A 17,190-nucleotide genomic window follows, 5' to 3' on the forward strand; every position below is an offset into this window, starting at 1 on the left:
CAGGCTGATACACTGTTTCACCTTGGCTTACTCAGCAATTCCCCCTCCCTCTGCCTAATGGGAGGAAGTTTCAGCACACGGTGGGAGGGGAGAAGTGCTCATGTTCAGTAACAGCCCGTGAAACTTCAGCATGGAGGGGCTCTGGTAACCCTCCGGCTCACTAGCATAATTTTAAAAGTTGATTTTAGATGGAAGGAGATCATGGATAACAGAAGATTACCACAGTCACAGTGCCTGGATCTATCTTGGTTCATGTTTGGTTTTGATACCCTGGTACATGCTGGATTATTGATAATTTTGAGGGTAGATTTCCTTTTAAGGATTTTTCTTTGGATGACTTATCCTTAGGATTTATCTTCAATATTTGAACCTTCGGGCTCCTACTATTTGGCAGATAATAGGCTGAAAATAACAAAGTGTAAAGACTTACATGTACACAGCTCCTCACACTGTGTTGTGGTCAAAATGAGTTACTGCAGCTCAGCTTCTATTCACTTCAATGTTCTAATTCATGGTTTCTCTAAAAGATCTCTGTGGGAGATTTTGTATGAATTTCCACATGTCTGATCCTCTGGATGAGCTGCCAGTTGATGCGTTTGGCAGTGGTTTAAGCCTGTTGAACCCAAAAGAGTTTGTTCTGAAATATTGGCTTGCCCGATCGAACCTAAAATCACAGAACTGAGCTCAGTAGGTCCATTCAGTTCAGTGATTCTCCGTTTGGTCTGGAAAATCCCTGAATCACTGAACCAAAACTCGCTCCTTGGTGACCAGGCTTGACTCCCCTCAAGCCACTGAAAATACATGCACACTTGGCTATACTGATGTGTATTATTATATGGTTGGGGTGAATAGCTGTAATATCTGTATGCAGAAGGACCACTGTCATATTTTGGACCCCAATGCTGTGCTCTTTAGTGTTTGCCAAATTAGAGATCCACTTCAATGGCAGTTGTCCCCCCAGGCAGGTCTATGTGTTATACAAAGGTTTCCTGTTAAATAGACCAAGAAACGACATACAAGGAAATAACATTCCCTTTCTTCCTGTAACGTATTCTTCTGAAGAACTAGAGTAATCATCCTATACTAGGAAATGCCTAATAATACAGTTCCCTGTATAAGCTTTGCCTACACTGCAGCTTATAATCTAATACGGATTATTAGCAGGTAAACTTTTGGCAGTGTCTACCTGTATATATCTGCCCCTATGACATCTAATAAACCTTAAAACTGGTGGATCTTGGATGCAAAGGTTGTTGTATATCTGAGAGAGAATGGATATCCATGGCCTCCTTCATTCTAAAATCAACTTTTAAAATTATGCCTAAGAGACAAAAGGGCTCTGGGATGCTTTACCTGAGCCCATCTGTGCTGTAGCTTCCCAGGCTATTACACTGTCTCCCCCTCAGCTCCTATAGCACCTCACCCTCTCTCTGCCATCTGTAATAAACAATTTGGGAAAGGGAAGGTTCTCCTACACAGTGTAACATCCTGTGAAGTTCAGCATAGAAGGACTCTAGTAACGCCACCCAAAGCTCTTCTGACCATAAGCATAATAATAAAAGTCAATATTAGAAGGAAGGACTGAACTATGGCTTCACAGGCTGTTACACTGTCCCTCCTAGGCGCTCTCAGAAATTCTCCCTCCTTTAGCACATAGTGGGAGGGGGGGGGGGGGTGGTCATGTATACAGTAACAGCCTGTGAATCTCCAGTACGGTGGAAAATTGGTAACACCCACAGGGGCCCTTCAGGCTCATTAGCATAATAATAAAAGTTGATTTTAGAAGCAAGGAGGCCATTTATAACAAATATAAGAAGATTTTTCACAGTCACTGTGCCTGGATCTATAAGTAAGTGTCCCTGGTTAATTATGATGGTTTATTCTTTAATTGGATTTTTCTGTATTCCATATTAAGAGTGAGCAGCAATACCACACAAAGCCTGTAGACAAGTGTGGCGCTGTTTATCATAATTACTGAGGCTTCCCTGGTCAGCCACATGCTGTCTGTTTAGTGTGAATCCTAATGATCCGCTTATTACATGGATAAATACAGGTTGCAATTACTAAGAACAATCAATTATAAATGGAAAACATATCCGATATATGTAAGAATTATAATTGGCTGTAATATCGACATGTCCATTATCCCCCTGTTTAGTCATACTGTGCCGTCTGTACAGCGTCTCTGTGTCTTTTAGGGGTGACCCTGATGCAAACGCTTTGAAGTTTCGAGTCCTGGTGGCACGTGGGTCTCCTGTAAGGACATCTTGATTTAGGGCGAGTTCACACATTGCATATTTATTGCAGTAATTTCCGCCGCTGCCCCATCCTCATGAATGGAGCAGATTATAAATTGTATGGAAATTTACTATTATTGCAGTCCAAAACTATCTCGCCCTCCTCCGTCCCATAGAAAAACTCAGTTCCTTGTACTTTTCTGCAGGAAAAGATAGATTTCAGTGTTTGGGACCTTTCCATAATATAATAATACAGCCGGGCTGTGCTGTGGTGTGCGCACAGGGATGTAGCAGAGTGGAGTTTGTTGTGGACTGCGCACTTAATAAAAGCGTGACACAAAGTTGTGACAAGCGCTCGGCTCTGCTACATCAGTAAGGGATTCATCCGAGCTGACAACACGAAGAGAGTGTCATTATTAGACGTGTTGTGTTAATGGCTCATTAAAAGCGGCAGAAGGTGCGAATCCCAACTATAAACTAGTGATAAACCGAAGCGTCCACAGCTGTCATAAATAGTCGCCGTAAAAATGATCCATATTGATGGCGGGGTACAGCGATGCGGAATATTGCACTGTCTGTGACTGACGTACAGAAAGTGACGTGCCATGTACTAGTAGACATTATAGCGGGGGGCTCTACCCACACACAGACACTAGAACTGCAGCAGAGGCGACATCCAAAAAATAACGCAATGATTTACAGTCACTATATTCATATTTCACTTCTATATACATTGATGCATTAAAACACAGATACGTACGGGTCTAAATTGATTGTACATTATACCGATGTAGCAGAGCTGAATTAGTTATTTTGCGTTTTCTCGCTAAATTAGTATCAAGAGATGTGCTGAACGACAAACTGAACTGTGCTGAGGCAATTCTATAGACAAACAGGTACATTTTGTAGAATTCTATATAGAATAGTCGGGTATATGTAGAAGAATCGAGCGTTATACTGATATTTTGCACACGTGTCTGTATATCGTCCCTCTGGTGCACCGGACACCTCCCCGTTTAATATTTGATAAATGAGATGTCATTTACGGCTCCGGCACTTTCCTAATTGGCCACAATAGATCACGTCCGCACCTTTTAATTAGGTTTCTTATGGATAATCTGGGTGAGAAATGGCGTCTTGTGTGTAAATTCAACATTGTCTTCACTACTTGTACCCAAGTATTAAAGCCCCTTTTATGCTTTTTGGTCAAGCCGGGTCAGTACATGACAAACACATTTATACACAAGTCACCATCCATAGAGTTTGGTGAATGTGTCCTCGTTGATGGCAAATGTTAAAAACTGGGATATCTCCTTCATTGGGAATACCCATTGTGGCACCGTTCTATACTTTGTGCATCCATATCTTACTTACATAGAAGGGGACATTTTCATCTCTAGTTACCAGAATGAACCCCTCAATTCTTCTGTATTGTAAAAACCAAAATTACTTCAAGCCAAGTTTTAAAACCATTAATATTTAAACAAAAAAAGCTAATTTAAAAAAAATTATTATATATATATATATATATATATATATATATATATATATATATATATTCTAATTTAAGTGAATATATTAACTGATATAGCAGTGCCGGGTTTGTAGTTTGGCTCAACTTACATGATTTCATGTTTTACACACAATTGCATGTAAAATTACCAACATACAGAACAGAAATTTTGTCTCTGCTACATCATTACAATACGCTTATACTATGTATATGGGATATGTATTCTGCTACATTATGTGACAAATCTCCCATTTCATGAATTTGTTTCTAACCAATATGTTCAGGATACATTGTGTAGCAGAAAATTGTGCAGTGCGACTAAAGACCAGCAGATGGCGCCAGAACTCCAATTTACCACGACTACACGCCCAATCCCGATTACTAAAATCATCAACAATCTCGGAATATTTTTAATAGCAAATAAAAATGTTTATTGTAATCAATACATTCCAGATATTGTACTATTGAACGCTTTGGCATTGAGGTTTCTTTTCATGTTATGTTATGCAAGTTACCCATGAGAAAAGATTTTCAGAAAGCATGAAGGGAAACTTTAAAAAACAAAAAACTAATAAATAAAAAAAGTGAATGTCATTTAAAAGAACACAGCGCGGATAATTAAGTTTTCATTTATTAAACAAAATAAGATTTGCCAATTTTTGGATAGCAACCAACGCAATTTTTTTTTTTTCGACTCCTCTCCTCCCACCCGCTCCCACCATGCCAAGAACACATTACAAAAAAATACACTTTTTTTTTTTTAGAGCTGTACAAAATTATAAGGAGGGTGAAGTTCTAACTTTTTTTTTTTTTTGGAACCCTCTTTAAAATAAAATAGAATTAAACAGAAATGAGGGGAATAAGCAATGAGTTTCATGCACAAAACGGAGAGAGAAAATAGGACAAATAAAGCGAGACAAAAAAATATAAAGAAAAAAAAAACAGGCCAAGTGGAAGACAAAATAATAATGCAAAGGAGAACGGTTTTGGGGGGCACAGAATGTTTGCATACCGTTGGATTGTTGTAAATAATGCACTTAATATTCCCAGCTTGAAGCTAACATACAGTAAATAAATATACAGTCTATGTGTCTATGGTGAGTCCTATTTACTGGTATCCTAGCGCTGAAGCTGACGTTAACCTCTGTCCGTATAGAGCGTATGGGGAGTAGTAAGATCCTGCTGGTAAGGAGGGCACAGGGAGACCACTGGGCGTCGTGAGGTGGCTCTTTCCGTACGGATGGTACCTATTTAGTCCCAAAGTGTGTGGACTCCTTAAAGACAGAGACCCCGGCAATGTTGTAGGACTTCCAGGCCCTGTGGGTGGAAGGTGTAGGTGGCAGGAAGCAGCAGAACCCAAACCAGATGTAGGGTAACCAGCCAAAAGTTTGTCCGCCCCAGGCAAGGCAGTGTGTGTCCGTAAGTGGGCAAGAAGTTCTTCTGACGTGGCAAATCTTTTGTCACAAGGTCCACTGGCAGACACCCAGTTGCATATATGGGGGACTGGGTCATTTGGGAGCATAAAGCCATATGTGTAGAGCGGGTGACCAGGCAGGGACGGGGTGACGCTGGAAGACAATGTGGTGTGCACCGAATGGAGATGACTGGGGTAAACGAGGGGATATCCAGACTTGAGGGCCGATGGGTCATGCACACAGGTAGAGCAGCTGCTGGAGCCCAGGTGGGAGGCGTTGTGGTAGCTCAAGCAATACGGGTCCCTGCATAATCCTTGCATGAAAGACGGAGGAGAGGCGCCAGTCAGAGGACTGGAGCTGGGTGGCTTCCCTGGCAAACCTAAAGTTCCAGGAAGCTGATTTCCAACCAGGCTTGTTTTGGTGTGATCCAGCCCAGGGACAAACTGAGATGGGTATCCAGCATAGGCACCCACGATGGATCCATGATATCCGATGCCAGAGGGTGGAAGAGGGAAGACTGAGTGTCCGGGTTTGTAGGGCGAAACTGGCGCCACATGGCCCGATCCAAGAGAGGGCGGCTCGGATTTGCTGCTAGGGGTAACATCTCCACTTTGGCTGGACTCTGCGCTGGAGTTGCTAGTACTGGCTCTGGTCAGTGAAGTGTTGGCTTGGGACACGTCTGAGCTGATTTTGATGGCTTCCGGTTCTTTTTTGTCTTGGCTTTCATTATTTTTAGAGTCACAGTGCTGTCCAGGAGAGCTCACCCTCGATGACGGAGAGGGCGCATGAGGTGGGAAAGGTTGGCAAGAACCACTGGGCACCCTAAATCCAGCCTTATCCGAACTGCTGCCATTGGAAGAGCTACTTTCCTTCCTGGACTCTCCACCCTTGTTGTAGGGCTTGAAGCTGGACTTGTCATCCAGGGGAGACTCTCCCAGCTTCAGCGAGGAGGAACGGCTGCTTTCTTTCTCGCTTATCCCGCTGGAAGTCACCGAGTTCAATTTGGAGGACGGAGGAGGATCCGGTTTTCCAATCTGGGAGCAGGTCTGAGCCAGGAGAGCGAGTGGACTCTTCTTGGCATCCAACTAGAAATAATAAAGAAAGACATATTAGAAAAACCGTCGTCCAAACACAACTCATCGCATAGTAATTAAGAGAAAAGTCACTGGATGATTGTTAGCTCTTCGCTACGACACCCGCAGGGTCATGAGTTACTACTGCATTAATCAAAACCTAAATTACGTGGAGATTTGGGATGACCAAATCCGAGAACAGCCTGAGAAAATATAAACCACATTGATTAAACCTCTCCGTTTTTTTTTTTTCCATTGCTCCTATTCAACAGAACCCGGCTATTATTTCCAGGCCATAAATCTCGTGAAACTTTATCATTAGGGACTGCCAAGGAATGATTAATGACAGGGGCCCGTGAACTGACTAGGAGGGAGAGGGAGGGGGAGCAGAGGGAGGGGGGGGGGGTGCGGGAGTGAAAGGGGTGGGGGGGGGGGACAAACCTATAAAGATCAAAAAATATAATTTAATTAGAAAGTGGGAGGAAATAAAATATTGCAGGAAAACTCGGGAGACCATTAAAAATATGAAAGCCATTAAGAATTGATGCAAACGGCGTCACCAGCGATGAACCCAGATGCGTTATTAAAATAATAAATAAGATTTGCTGATCAGGGAGCTGCAGGGGGGAGGAAAAAAAAGCCCGAAAAATAAGGAAAAAAGTTTTTTTTTCTTTTTTTAAATGAAATCTCATCCAAGGCAGGCGATGCGCTACGGATCAAGAGCGGATATTGATCTTTTTCTACCCCGTTACATCAAGTGACATAAAGCGGAGAAGGTAAATCAGAGGAGACGGCACAAGAACAAGGGACGATAACAACATCCCGCAAAATGGAACAATTCATCGGAACGAAAAGTAATCCTGGAAGGATCGCAAGCGACGGCGCCCGACGGGTGTCGTTTTAGGTGAATCATCCCAGCGTCGGACACGGAGGAGACACAATGACTGGGGGGGGGTGAATGGTACAAAGTGACAGAGTACAAAGAAAGCAAACACAGGAGTGGCGGTCATGGAGGTGACAATAGGGCGCTCCCTGGCACGGCCACAGCTGCAGGGGGGCAGCACTGCTCTTACCTCGATGGGGCTGACAGGGGTGGAGGACAGGGGCTGCAGGTACTCCGGGTGCAGTAAGTGTCCTGTGTGTGCAGTCAGCATCTTGAGCACCCTGATGGGCAGTCTGTTAGCCTGGCGCAGAGGGTGGCTGGGTGCTAGCGCTGCGGCGGCTGCGGCAGGAGAGGCGCTCTGCTCGGGCTCGGTCTCAGTGATAGATCCAAGGGGAGAACAGATCATTTGGAGGAGGGATGTCCAGGGCAGAGATTCCCCTTGTGCTCCCTTCCCTCCAGCTGCTGCAAGGCTCTGCCTCATAGACCCAGCCCACAGCGCTCAACACCACTTCAAAGCCACCACAGGGCCGACCAATCACCGGCCGGGGGCGGGGACAGGGGCGGGGCCAAACTTCAAGGCAAAGACACAGGATGGGGCTTAACCCTTCCCGCGCTGCAGCTGCTCGAGGAGGAAAACGTGTGAACTAGAGAGAGGAGGACACAGCCAGATATCTATATATCATATATATCATATACATCTCTCACATCTCACTAACTCCTATCCATCCATGTATCCATCATCTGTCTGTCTCTCATATCTATCCATCCATATATCATATGTATCTCTCACATCTAACTTCTATCTATCTATCTATCTATCTATCTATCTATCTATCTATCTATCTTCTATCTATCTCATATCTATGTATCTATCTATCTATCTATCTATCTATCTCCTATCTATCTATCTATCTATCTATCTATCTATCTATCTATCTATCTATCTATCTATCTCCTATCTATCTATCTATCTATCTATCTATCTATCTATCTATCTCCTATCTATCTATCTCCTATCTATCTATCTATCTATCTCCTATCTATCTATCTATCTATCTATCTATCTATCTATCTATCTATCTATCTATCTATCTATCTATCTATCTATCTATCTATTTATCTATCTAATATCTTTCTATCTCCTAGCCATCTATGTATATCCTATCTATATCATATATATCTATCTATCTATCTCCTATCTATCTATCTATCTATCTCATATCTATCTATCTATCTATCTATCTATCTATCTATCTATCTCATATCTATCTATCTATCTATCGATCTATCTAGGTTCAGTGAGGAGGCAGCACTCCTTGTAGTGGTGAAGGGGGTGAAGCTTTATTCCATAAAAAGCGACGTTTCGGTGTATCGTTACACCTTTATCAAGCATATTTATCAGTACATCTATTTATCTAGCTATCTGTCTATGCATATCCCATACATATATTTATGTATACACATAAATTAGTGTGTGTGTATAAATAAATATACATATAAACCCCCACATAGACCTCCATCTATACATACAATAATATAATATCAAGTGTGTATCTGCTTATAGATAAATATCTATAAAAATATGTTCTTTGTACATGGACACTTACAAATATTACAATCAGGGGTGACCCTGCACACATTTTTGCAATCATTAGCACCCTGTTATACATCAGCAGAAATGTTTAGGACTTATTCCTCACTTTCCTGTCCTCTCACAACCTTCACTGATGTAGGATTTTGTTCCGGATAGACGCCCCCACCAGAACGTAGCCATGTTGGATTTTGATTTCCGCTTTTTTTTATTTTTTTGTGGGCATTATATAACTTTTATATCCACTTAATTTTTTGTCCCTAACCATGTATCTAAATACCCTGCCCACATAAAATGGGAGTATTTGTCTTTATACCCGTAGAAGCTGATGCCCTGCTAGCTCTGTACCCCATCTGCCTCTATATAATAACTTGTTTGGCCGCGTTTGAGGTAAATTCGCCTGTGCAGATATTGAATGTTCATGTTCTACATACCAGACATTATAGCACGGTGCATACGTGTTGATGTACACATATCAGGTACTGCCCCCCGCTGCACTATATGCTGCAGTACATCATTATTCTATGGCTGCCAGGCATGGAGCATTCCCAGTGATTTAGCACAGTATTCGCATTCTTGCACAGACTTATCCGGACATTGTATCATCTTTTTATCTTCGTATTTTTTGGCTCTGAGGAGACGTTCTCACGGACTCGATATTAAAAGCAGACGTAGGCAACGTGGCTATCCCAGCAGCTGTGTTACTACCACATGGTGTATGATGTGACTTGTAGTACCACAAACGCCGCACAAGGCAACACTTCAATTCCGTGTGTTATAAAGCGCCATATTTATTCCGTAAAATAGATAAGGAAAGAAGAGATTGGAAAAAATGTTCTTCCATAATAAACGCGGCTGTAATCTTCAGTACAAGACAGGACAAGACTTCCTAATGTAATGCTGAAGCTACACCAAGATCCTCCATAGCAGGGAAGGCAGTGCCACATGAGACCACTAGGGGGCGCTGCTAATGTTTAGCTAAACCCTTAGGTGCTGTGCCACTGTGGAGTTTACTCTGGAAGGCTCCTTAGGTCACATCTTGATGAGCTCATAGCAAGATAAAAAGTAATAAGCATCATTGTTTGAATTATTTAAAGGTCTCCCAGCGGAGCAGGGGTCAGATTCCTTATCAGTAATTACATGTGATAAATGACTGCAGGAGCCGCTTATCTCAGGAGGAGCGTGTTGTTTTCTCCTCTCATAATTCATCTTCTATAGGTTGGTAGAGCACCACTGTGACTTTTTGAAGGTCCTACAATATGCCTTTGCTGCGGGCCGTACAGGAAGGGATGGTAAAAAGGCGCTTTACGTAAGTCTTTTATTGTGGTTGGTACAAAGGTCACTATAATATCACCGATCAAACGTGTATATTTATGTGTATACACTTTGTCATTAGTCACTGTCCCCAGTAGGGATCACAATGTAAATTCACTTTTAGGCCTTATTTATATGGCCATGTGCTCGCCTGGATCGGCGTAACACACGGCCGGTTGGAGAAGGGAGGGAGAGTGAGCATTTCTCAACCCTCCCCTCTTCATTGAAAGCCAGGCGCCAGCGCCACAAATCTGGTGACATCTAGAACATGTCCAATGTTTGGAGGCCCTTGAAACACCACAGTGTGCCATGAGCTCAACGCACTGCGACCGGGTGCCATAGACTATAGACGATTGCAGACGTGATCTGGCCACAATTTGTGTGGCCAGATTACAGCCATCATTATGACAGTGTGAATAAAGCCTAAGCGTGACTTTGGAGTGTTGGAAGCAACAGTGGATTATAATATGGACAGTTTGGGTGGCAGTCTGAGGCCCAAGGCACCTTGTGCGCCAATGGACACCCAAAACACCCACCAAGTCCAATAATGTCTTGTAGAGATGATTATATGTTGAGAATAGGACTGTTCACAACATACAAATATAAAAGCAGGCCACCACTAGTAAGTTTGGGGCCCCTGACTGACAAATTTTGTGGGCCCCCCACAGAATGATTAACTGGCCCTATGTGCACAGTAAGTTACCTGCACCTGGGAAGGGAGGAGACTATTCTCTGACTTGGGTCCCCTTCTCCTTCTTGGGGCACCCTAAACACACAGTCACACTAAACCTCCCCTGATGAATTCCACTTCTAGACTATGTGAAAGGGGTGAAAAAACTTGTTAAGTTTCCTTGTCTGGATATCCCTATGGAATAACTTAACATATCCTAGGTGGGTCTAATGCACATCAAATCTTCTAATATACTCTATGCATGTTGTGGTGAGTCCTAGAAGTTTTAAAGGGGTTTATGGGGATTCCATAATTGATCTATTGAATGGGTGATCAGTGTTAGATTGGCGGGAGTCTGACACCCACCATCTGTATAGAGGCTTGTGACATCACATCTATTCGTCATGTACTATAGCCTCTATGCAAGTTAATGAGGGTGAGCTGCAATACCAAGCACAGCCTCTGCACTATTTACAGCAGTGTTCATCTCTGATCCTGGAATATCCCTTTAAGCTATACCTCCATGCACACAAACAGATGTCATCTCCAAGATTTGGCTTTACAAAACCCCAATGTATTCCCTGATGGGGTACAATGAACACAATAACATGTAACATCATCATCGAGGAGGACATCTCAAGGACTTTATTTTATTTTAGGGGGGGAAATGCTGCAGCTCCTAGTCATTGACCAGGGTCTGCAGCAGGTTGCGGGCTCGTAAATATCGCTGTCAGTTTATATTTCCAATATGGATTGGACTTTTGGTTTATTGCGCTTCATTTATAAACAATTCCTTTTATTGTTACATGTCAAGACAAAGCAGCGCGGTGTGTTAAATCCCAGCGCATTTGTTAGCAAAGGACATAATTCACAGGAATTTTTAGCCAGGAGCTGCTGTAACAGCAACCGTGCTAATAATATACAGGTTGTAAATTCTCGGTGAGAGCTGGCTCAGTCCTATGACATGTATACATTAATTGTATACAGCGCGTCCATTGCTGCGTAAACACTGCAGGCATGCTGATTTAAGGCCCAGATCTGGACACACTTAGGAAAGAGAAAGACAGCTGCACACCCGCGCGCTCCAAAATCCACCGCTCCCAACGCCTTTTACTAGTAGACAGTATGATGAAGTCATTACATTCATCTCCGCTGCTTGTCGGGGGGATTCTATAGGCACATTAACCGATTCAGAAAGTTTTCTGCAGAAGGTCAAAAAGAAAAAAAAAAACATGGCGAGAGGCTTTCGGGAATTGGCGGATAGAAGAATAGCCCCCTTATGAGAGAGTGATGTATGGTATTTAATGTAGTGAAAACTGGCAGGATGTACGGAGAGGGCAAAATATATTACACATAATAATCATGTGGTGTGATGGGATGGCGCTGCAATAATCAATCTATTTAGCTCCTCCTGCTTTACAATATCCTGCCTACGAATAGGACACTAAGTACAATCTACTCAGCTCCTCCTGCTCTAAAACAAACTGCAGATAGGACACTATGTACAATCTACACAGCTCCCCCTGCTCTATAAAAAACTGCAGATAGGACACTATGTACAATCTACTCAGCCCCCCCCTGCTCTATAACAAACTGCAGATAGGACACTATGTACAATCTACTCAGCCCCCCCTGCTCTATAATAAACTGCAGATTGGACACTATGTACAATCTACTCAGCTCCCCCTTCTCTGTAACAAACTGTAGTTTGGACACTATGTAAAATCTACTCAGCTCCCCCTGCTCTATAACAAACTGCAGATTGGACACTATGTACAATATACTCAGCTCCTCCTGCTCTATAAGATTCTGCCTGCAAATAGTATACTCAGTACAATCTACTCAGCTCCTCTTGCTCAATAACATGCTGCCTCCAGATAAGACACTTTGTACCATTTCTCAAATTTCCCTGATCTATAAAATGCTGTTTGCAGATAAGATACTACATAAAATCTGCTTAGCTCCTCCTGCTCTATAACATACTTAAGACTATTAGAGATATTGTTCAGGGTTCGCATTTGGCCGGGAGACCTGGCGTCTGTTGACGCCCCTTATAGCTAGCCATGGCTATGATTGGCCATGGTGACAACGGGCCAATCAAAAGACGATATGTGAAATGTATTCAGCTCTTCCTGCTCTATAACTTGATGCATGTAGATTGAAATGCATTTAGTTGAGTAGGTTTTTATTAAAGCCATGCGTGATTATTATAGTATATGAGAAGCCTGGAGCTCTAATATCTTGTCTGTATTTGGTATTCAGTATTAAAGTATAATTATACTAAAAATCGGTGGAGGGCACACATGTGCAGTGCAGCTTATGAATGGTTGGCGGGCGATGGGGTGAGCTTTTCCATGATAAATGATTGTGGTTTGGCGTTTCTTGGCATCTGGTTTGAGGGGTTAACCCTGGGCCAAATTCTCCAGAAGTTTTGTGAGGGGAAGAGGGGTAAGATGGCACATTACAGCAGGCTGTTAAACCCGCAGCTTTGAAGAGGAGACATCACTCAGAACAAATTGCTCCTCTGTTTGAATACCTTTGCTCCTTTGCACGGACATCAGCTTCACAGGCCCATTTATCACCTCCCGGCCTGACAGTTTTATGCTTCCTTTCATTAACTGCTTTGTGAGGGCCTGTAATAATCTTCACAGAACCTTCCAGAAGAAGCATTTTTTGCTCTCCTATACCCTTTCTCTTATGAACAGAAAAAATTTACCCAGTAATCAGACGCCAAGCTTATCCTCACCGCCTCGGAGTAGGGAAAGCGTTTAGATATGTATCACCTACCTGGAGATGTGCTCCTCGAAGACGTGTCACACAAGGGCATGGGGTGGACTACACATGCAAAATAGAGAGCGGATATGGACAGAGGGCTAACTGAACGCTCTTGATGTCTAATGACTTAGCCTCTATATCTGAAGAACACATGCTATGGTTATTTAGAATGGAGAAGATAAGACAATCTGGTGGGTTCTCATGCAAGTACTTGAAGATATTGTTCAAATCTGATTCAGACTGAGGAACCTAGTGTTAACTATTAGGTCAAATGCTCAATTAATGGGTACGGATCAAGATGTGAGGTGGTGTCAGTCTACTCCTTTTATATGTCTCCTGCCTAATCCCTTGATAATCCCACCCAGCACGTTCATTACAGGAACTTTTTTGCTCCACTCGCCAAGGTTTCTCCTGAGGTTACCCCTGACTCCATCACCCAAAACATGAATAAAAAAATACAACCCACAATAGCCCTGTAGTAGCTTAGACTACTGTAATCTCATCTTCTACTTACAATTTAGAAAAGGAATAACTTGAGGCCTCTGTACCTCAATGCAAAATCGGAACCAGCCCCCCCCCCCCCCCACTTTTCCCCAGGACAACAATCGTTCATTCAGTATTATCTATAAATGCCTTAAAAATGTGTCCACCCTTCATCCTCATTGTGTGCCCTCACTCCTGTTGTTCATATGACAATGTTATCCCTGGTCAATGTCTTATTTTGTTTGTATACATCCTCCATGATATGTTAAGCTCTGAGGAATATGATGGTGCTATACAAATAAAGTCTATTTTATTGTGTTTTTAACCTTGTGTTATAGATGCTCAGTTTTTCCATTAATCCATTGCCCTGGAAATATTTGGAGTTACTTTTGGATACTGAAGGATGGCTATTCTTGGCCCAGTTCACATTGCGTTTGGACAGTGGCGTAACCTGAAGCTGATGGGCCCCAGTGCAAAGTCTGTGCCAGACCCCCCTGACTATAATGTATGGTTTATAGTACTAGTCTTCTCATATAGGAAATTGACACCTTATGGCCCCACTTAACCTCTTGGGCCCGGTTGCGACCGCACCCTCTGCACCCCCTCAAGTTACGCCCTGCAATCGGACCTTTGTTATTATCTTTACTCTCGAAAACTATAATAGTGGAAGTCTAAGGGATGCTTTAAAATGTAAATTGCATAAAATTTTAAATTGATGGACATTTTAAAGGATCCGTTAGACTTCTGTTACTGTCCCAATAACAACAGTGATCCGGAAAAAGCAGGTGAGTACTGAGCCTAAATGGGTCTTTAGGATGACCTTTACCAATGTCTATATTTGTACAGTATAGGACAATTTTACTACTGTCTCTGCTTGTAAAAGAAGCGGTGACAACCTACAAGTCTTTATAGGGTGAAATAATCCTGTAAATTATCCTGTAGCAGAGAGTTATGTTTCTACATGAGCAAGAATTGTTGAGACTCCTAATAAAATAGATACAATAATAATATCTATTTTTGGAAAGGTTACTAATTTAAAATGAATCTTAAAGGAAATCTACCATCAAAATCGATCATGATAAGCCAGGGACAGGTGACTGTGGTAATCTTCTTATATGTGTTATTTATGGTCCCCTTCCTTCTAAAATCAACTTTTAAAATTATACTAATGAGAATGAAGGGCTCTGGGGGGTGTTACCAGGGCCCCTCTGTGCTGTAGCTTCACATGCTGTTACACAGTCTCCATATTTACTCCTATCACTCAGCACTACATGCCCTCCTGCTGCCTGATGTGATCTCACTGCTGAATAGGAAGTTTCAGCACACAGTGGCGGGCGGAGTGCTCCTTGTAACAGCCTGTGAAGCTGGAACCCAGAGGGGCTTTGGTAACACCCCCCCTTCAGGCTCATTGGCATAATTGAAAAAGTTAATTTTATAAGAAAGGAGGCAGTTGATAATAAATATAAGAAGATTCCCACAGTCACCATGCCTGGATCTCTAAGTAAGTGTCCCTGCTTGATTTTGATGGTAGATTTCCTTTAAATTTACAGCTGTGGTAGAAAAAAAGAATCTATCGATCAATCACCATGTTCCTTAGTCCCAGCTTCTTTCTCAAGCCATTGAAGACAAATGACCGTTCTTTCTGTAAAACAAGGGTGTTAATTTTGGATTTCTTCGGGATACAGGAAATATGGTCCAGCTACACATCTCAGCCAATTCAGTGAGTCTGCTCTGAACAATAAATGCATATATTGTGAAATAATAAGACTGGCTGTATTTTCCTTTCTGGTGAAGTTGAGGTCCTCCCTATAATCAATCTTCCCGGCTGTCATGGACCTGTCAGTATGGACACACTCACAGGGCCCGGTTTTTAACAGAGCTGGAACAAGATTGATTTAATTGCCTCTAAATGAACAGAAGCAGGTCAGCCAGGCCTACAAGAGGCCAGGAAGCAAGCATTCCAGCTCACAGGGGCGGCAGGAGGCCAACCCTATTCCCAAACATGCACCCAGGGGCAGGAATAGGGACGCTCTTCTTCCGAGTCATTTTCATAATAAATAGATTATGGATTTTAATTTATATTAAATTACATTTTAAATAGTGTTACAAGGCACATTACTGCCTAAATACTTGTGAAAAACCTATCCCCAAAACATAAAAGCGTATTTAGACAATTGAGGCAGAATGTATCGGCAAAAAGCACAAATGATAGACACCCTATAGCAAGTCAATATATGTCAGTGGGGTCCCTTGGGTTGGCGTTAGCGGCTGCTGAATTATGAACCACACAAAACATGAGTTTTGTGTATATGTGAACAGAAACTTATAAAACTGCTGCATATGTCAAATGTATCCTTGGGGTCCCATTCATCTGTCAAAAGAGTTTCCCTCAGGATGGTATAGTATTTTTTTTATTGTATGGAATGTCATCGTTTCCTGTGTACTTGATAAAAAAATAATATGTTTCATTTAATTTTTTACGTGGGAGCCTATGTGCAACATACTGGAAGTTTAAGCAGCGGTATATGTCACATGAACATGTTGATGATCTATTGCTGATCATTCCAACCATACCATTCAGCAAAAGGCTTCAATTTCAATTTATGACTCAATTGAAGTCAATATATTCTCATGCAGTCACATATATAGCATAAATCATGGCCTATAGAGTGACTCCATTATAGAATCTCAAGTCACTCATAATTTATCTTGAGTTAAGGCTGCATTCACACAAACATATTAGCATATGTTCACCCCGATAGAGAGGAGGAGAGGTGACCCCTCCCCACTCCATAGCCATGGAGCACACGGCGCTGTAACATGGGGAAAGATATTGCTTTGTGCGGCCATTGTTGTCTATGGGGTACGTATGTACGGCCGCAAGCTTGGTCCCGATGGTCGTGTGAATTCAGCCTAAGAGGAAAAGGAAGCCCAATCATAGGGATCTTCTGGACCTAGGGATGGAGAATTTTTGCACACGATCCCTTAGAGTAGATTATTACCCCTCAGCCAGTAGTGGATTATAATGTAGATGGTTTGGGTGTTAGCCAGGGGCACAAGCCCTTTAGGGGGCCCATGGCCACCCAAACCACCACATTTTATACTGAGAAGTACCTTCACCCAAGAAATCCTTGTACATCAGTTCCTCTGAATACACATATACATAAGAGCCAATTCAGAACCTTTGAAGATCACCCAAAGGTCCTAAAACCGCAGATTGAAAGCAGGAATGAGGG

At 42.4% G+C, this 17,190-nt stretch overlaps 1 protein-coding gene across 1 annotated transcript; it reads right to left on the reverse strand.

Annotated features, from left to right (window-relative positions):
• Positions 1-4,155: 4,155 nt before the first annotated feature.
• Positions 4,156-7,600, reverse strand: ZNF703 (zinc finger protein 703). The gene is made up of 2 exons (XM_072148809.1): positions 7,312-7,600; positions 4,156-6,250 (listed from the first exon to the last, which is right to left on the reverse strand). Exons 1-2 carry the CDS (start codon positions 7,525-7,527, stop codon positions 4,859-4,861), a joined length of 1,608 nt encoding a protein of 535 aa, XP_072004910.1. The 5' UTR covers positions 7,528-7,600; the 3' UTR covers positions 4,156-4,858.
• Between the last annotated feature and the right edge of the window lie 9,590 nt (positions 7,601-17,190).

This window comes from Engystomops pustulosus, chromosome 4 (genome assembly GCF_040894005.1).
Source record: "Engystomops pustulosus chromosome 4, aEngPut4.maternal, whole genome shotgun sequence".
Classification (NCBI taxonomy): domain Eukaryota; kingdom Metazoa; phylum Chordata; class Amphibia; order Anura; family Leptodactylidae; genus Engystomops; species Engystomops pustulosus.

Coding starts and splice junctions, on each gene's coding strand:
- ZNF703 (XM_072148809.1), bottom strand. CDS start 7,527: ATGATCTGTTCTCCCCTTGGATCTATCACTGAGACCGAGCCCGAGCAG. Junction 6,251..7,311: donor CCCCTGTCAGCCCCATCGAG/GTAAGAGCAGTG, acceptor TATTATTTCTAG/TTGGATGCCAAGAAGAGTCC.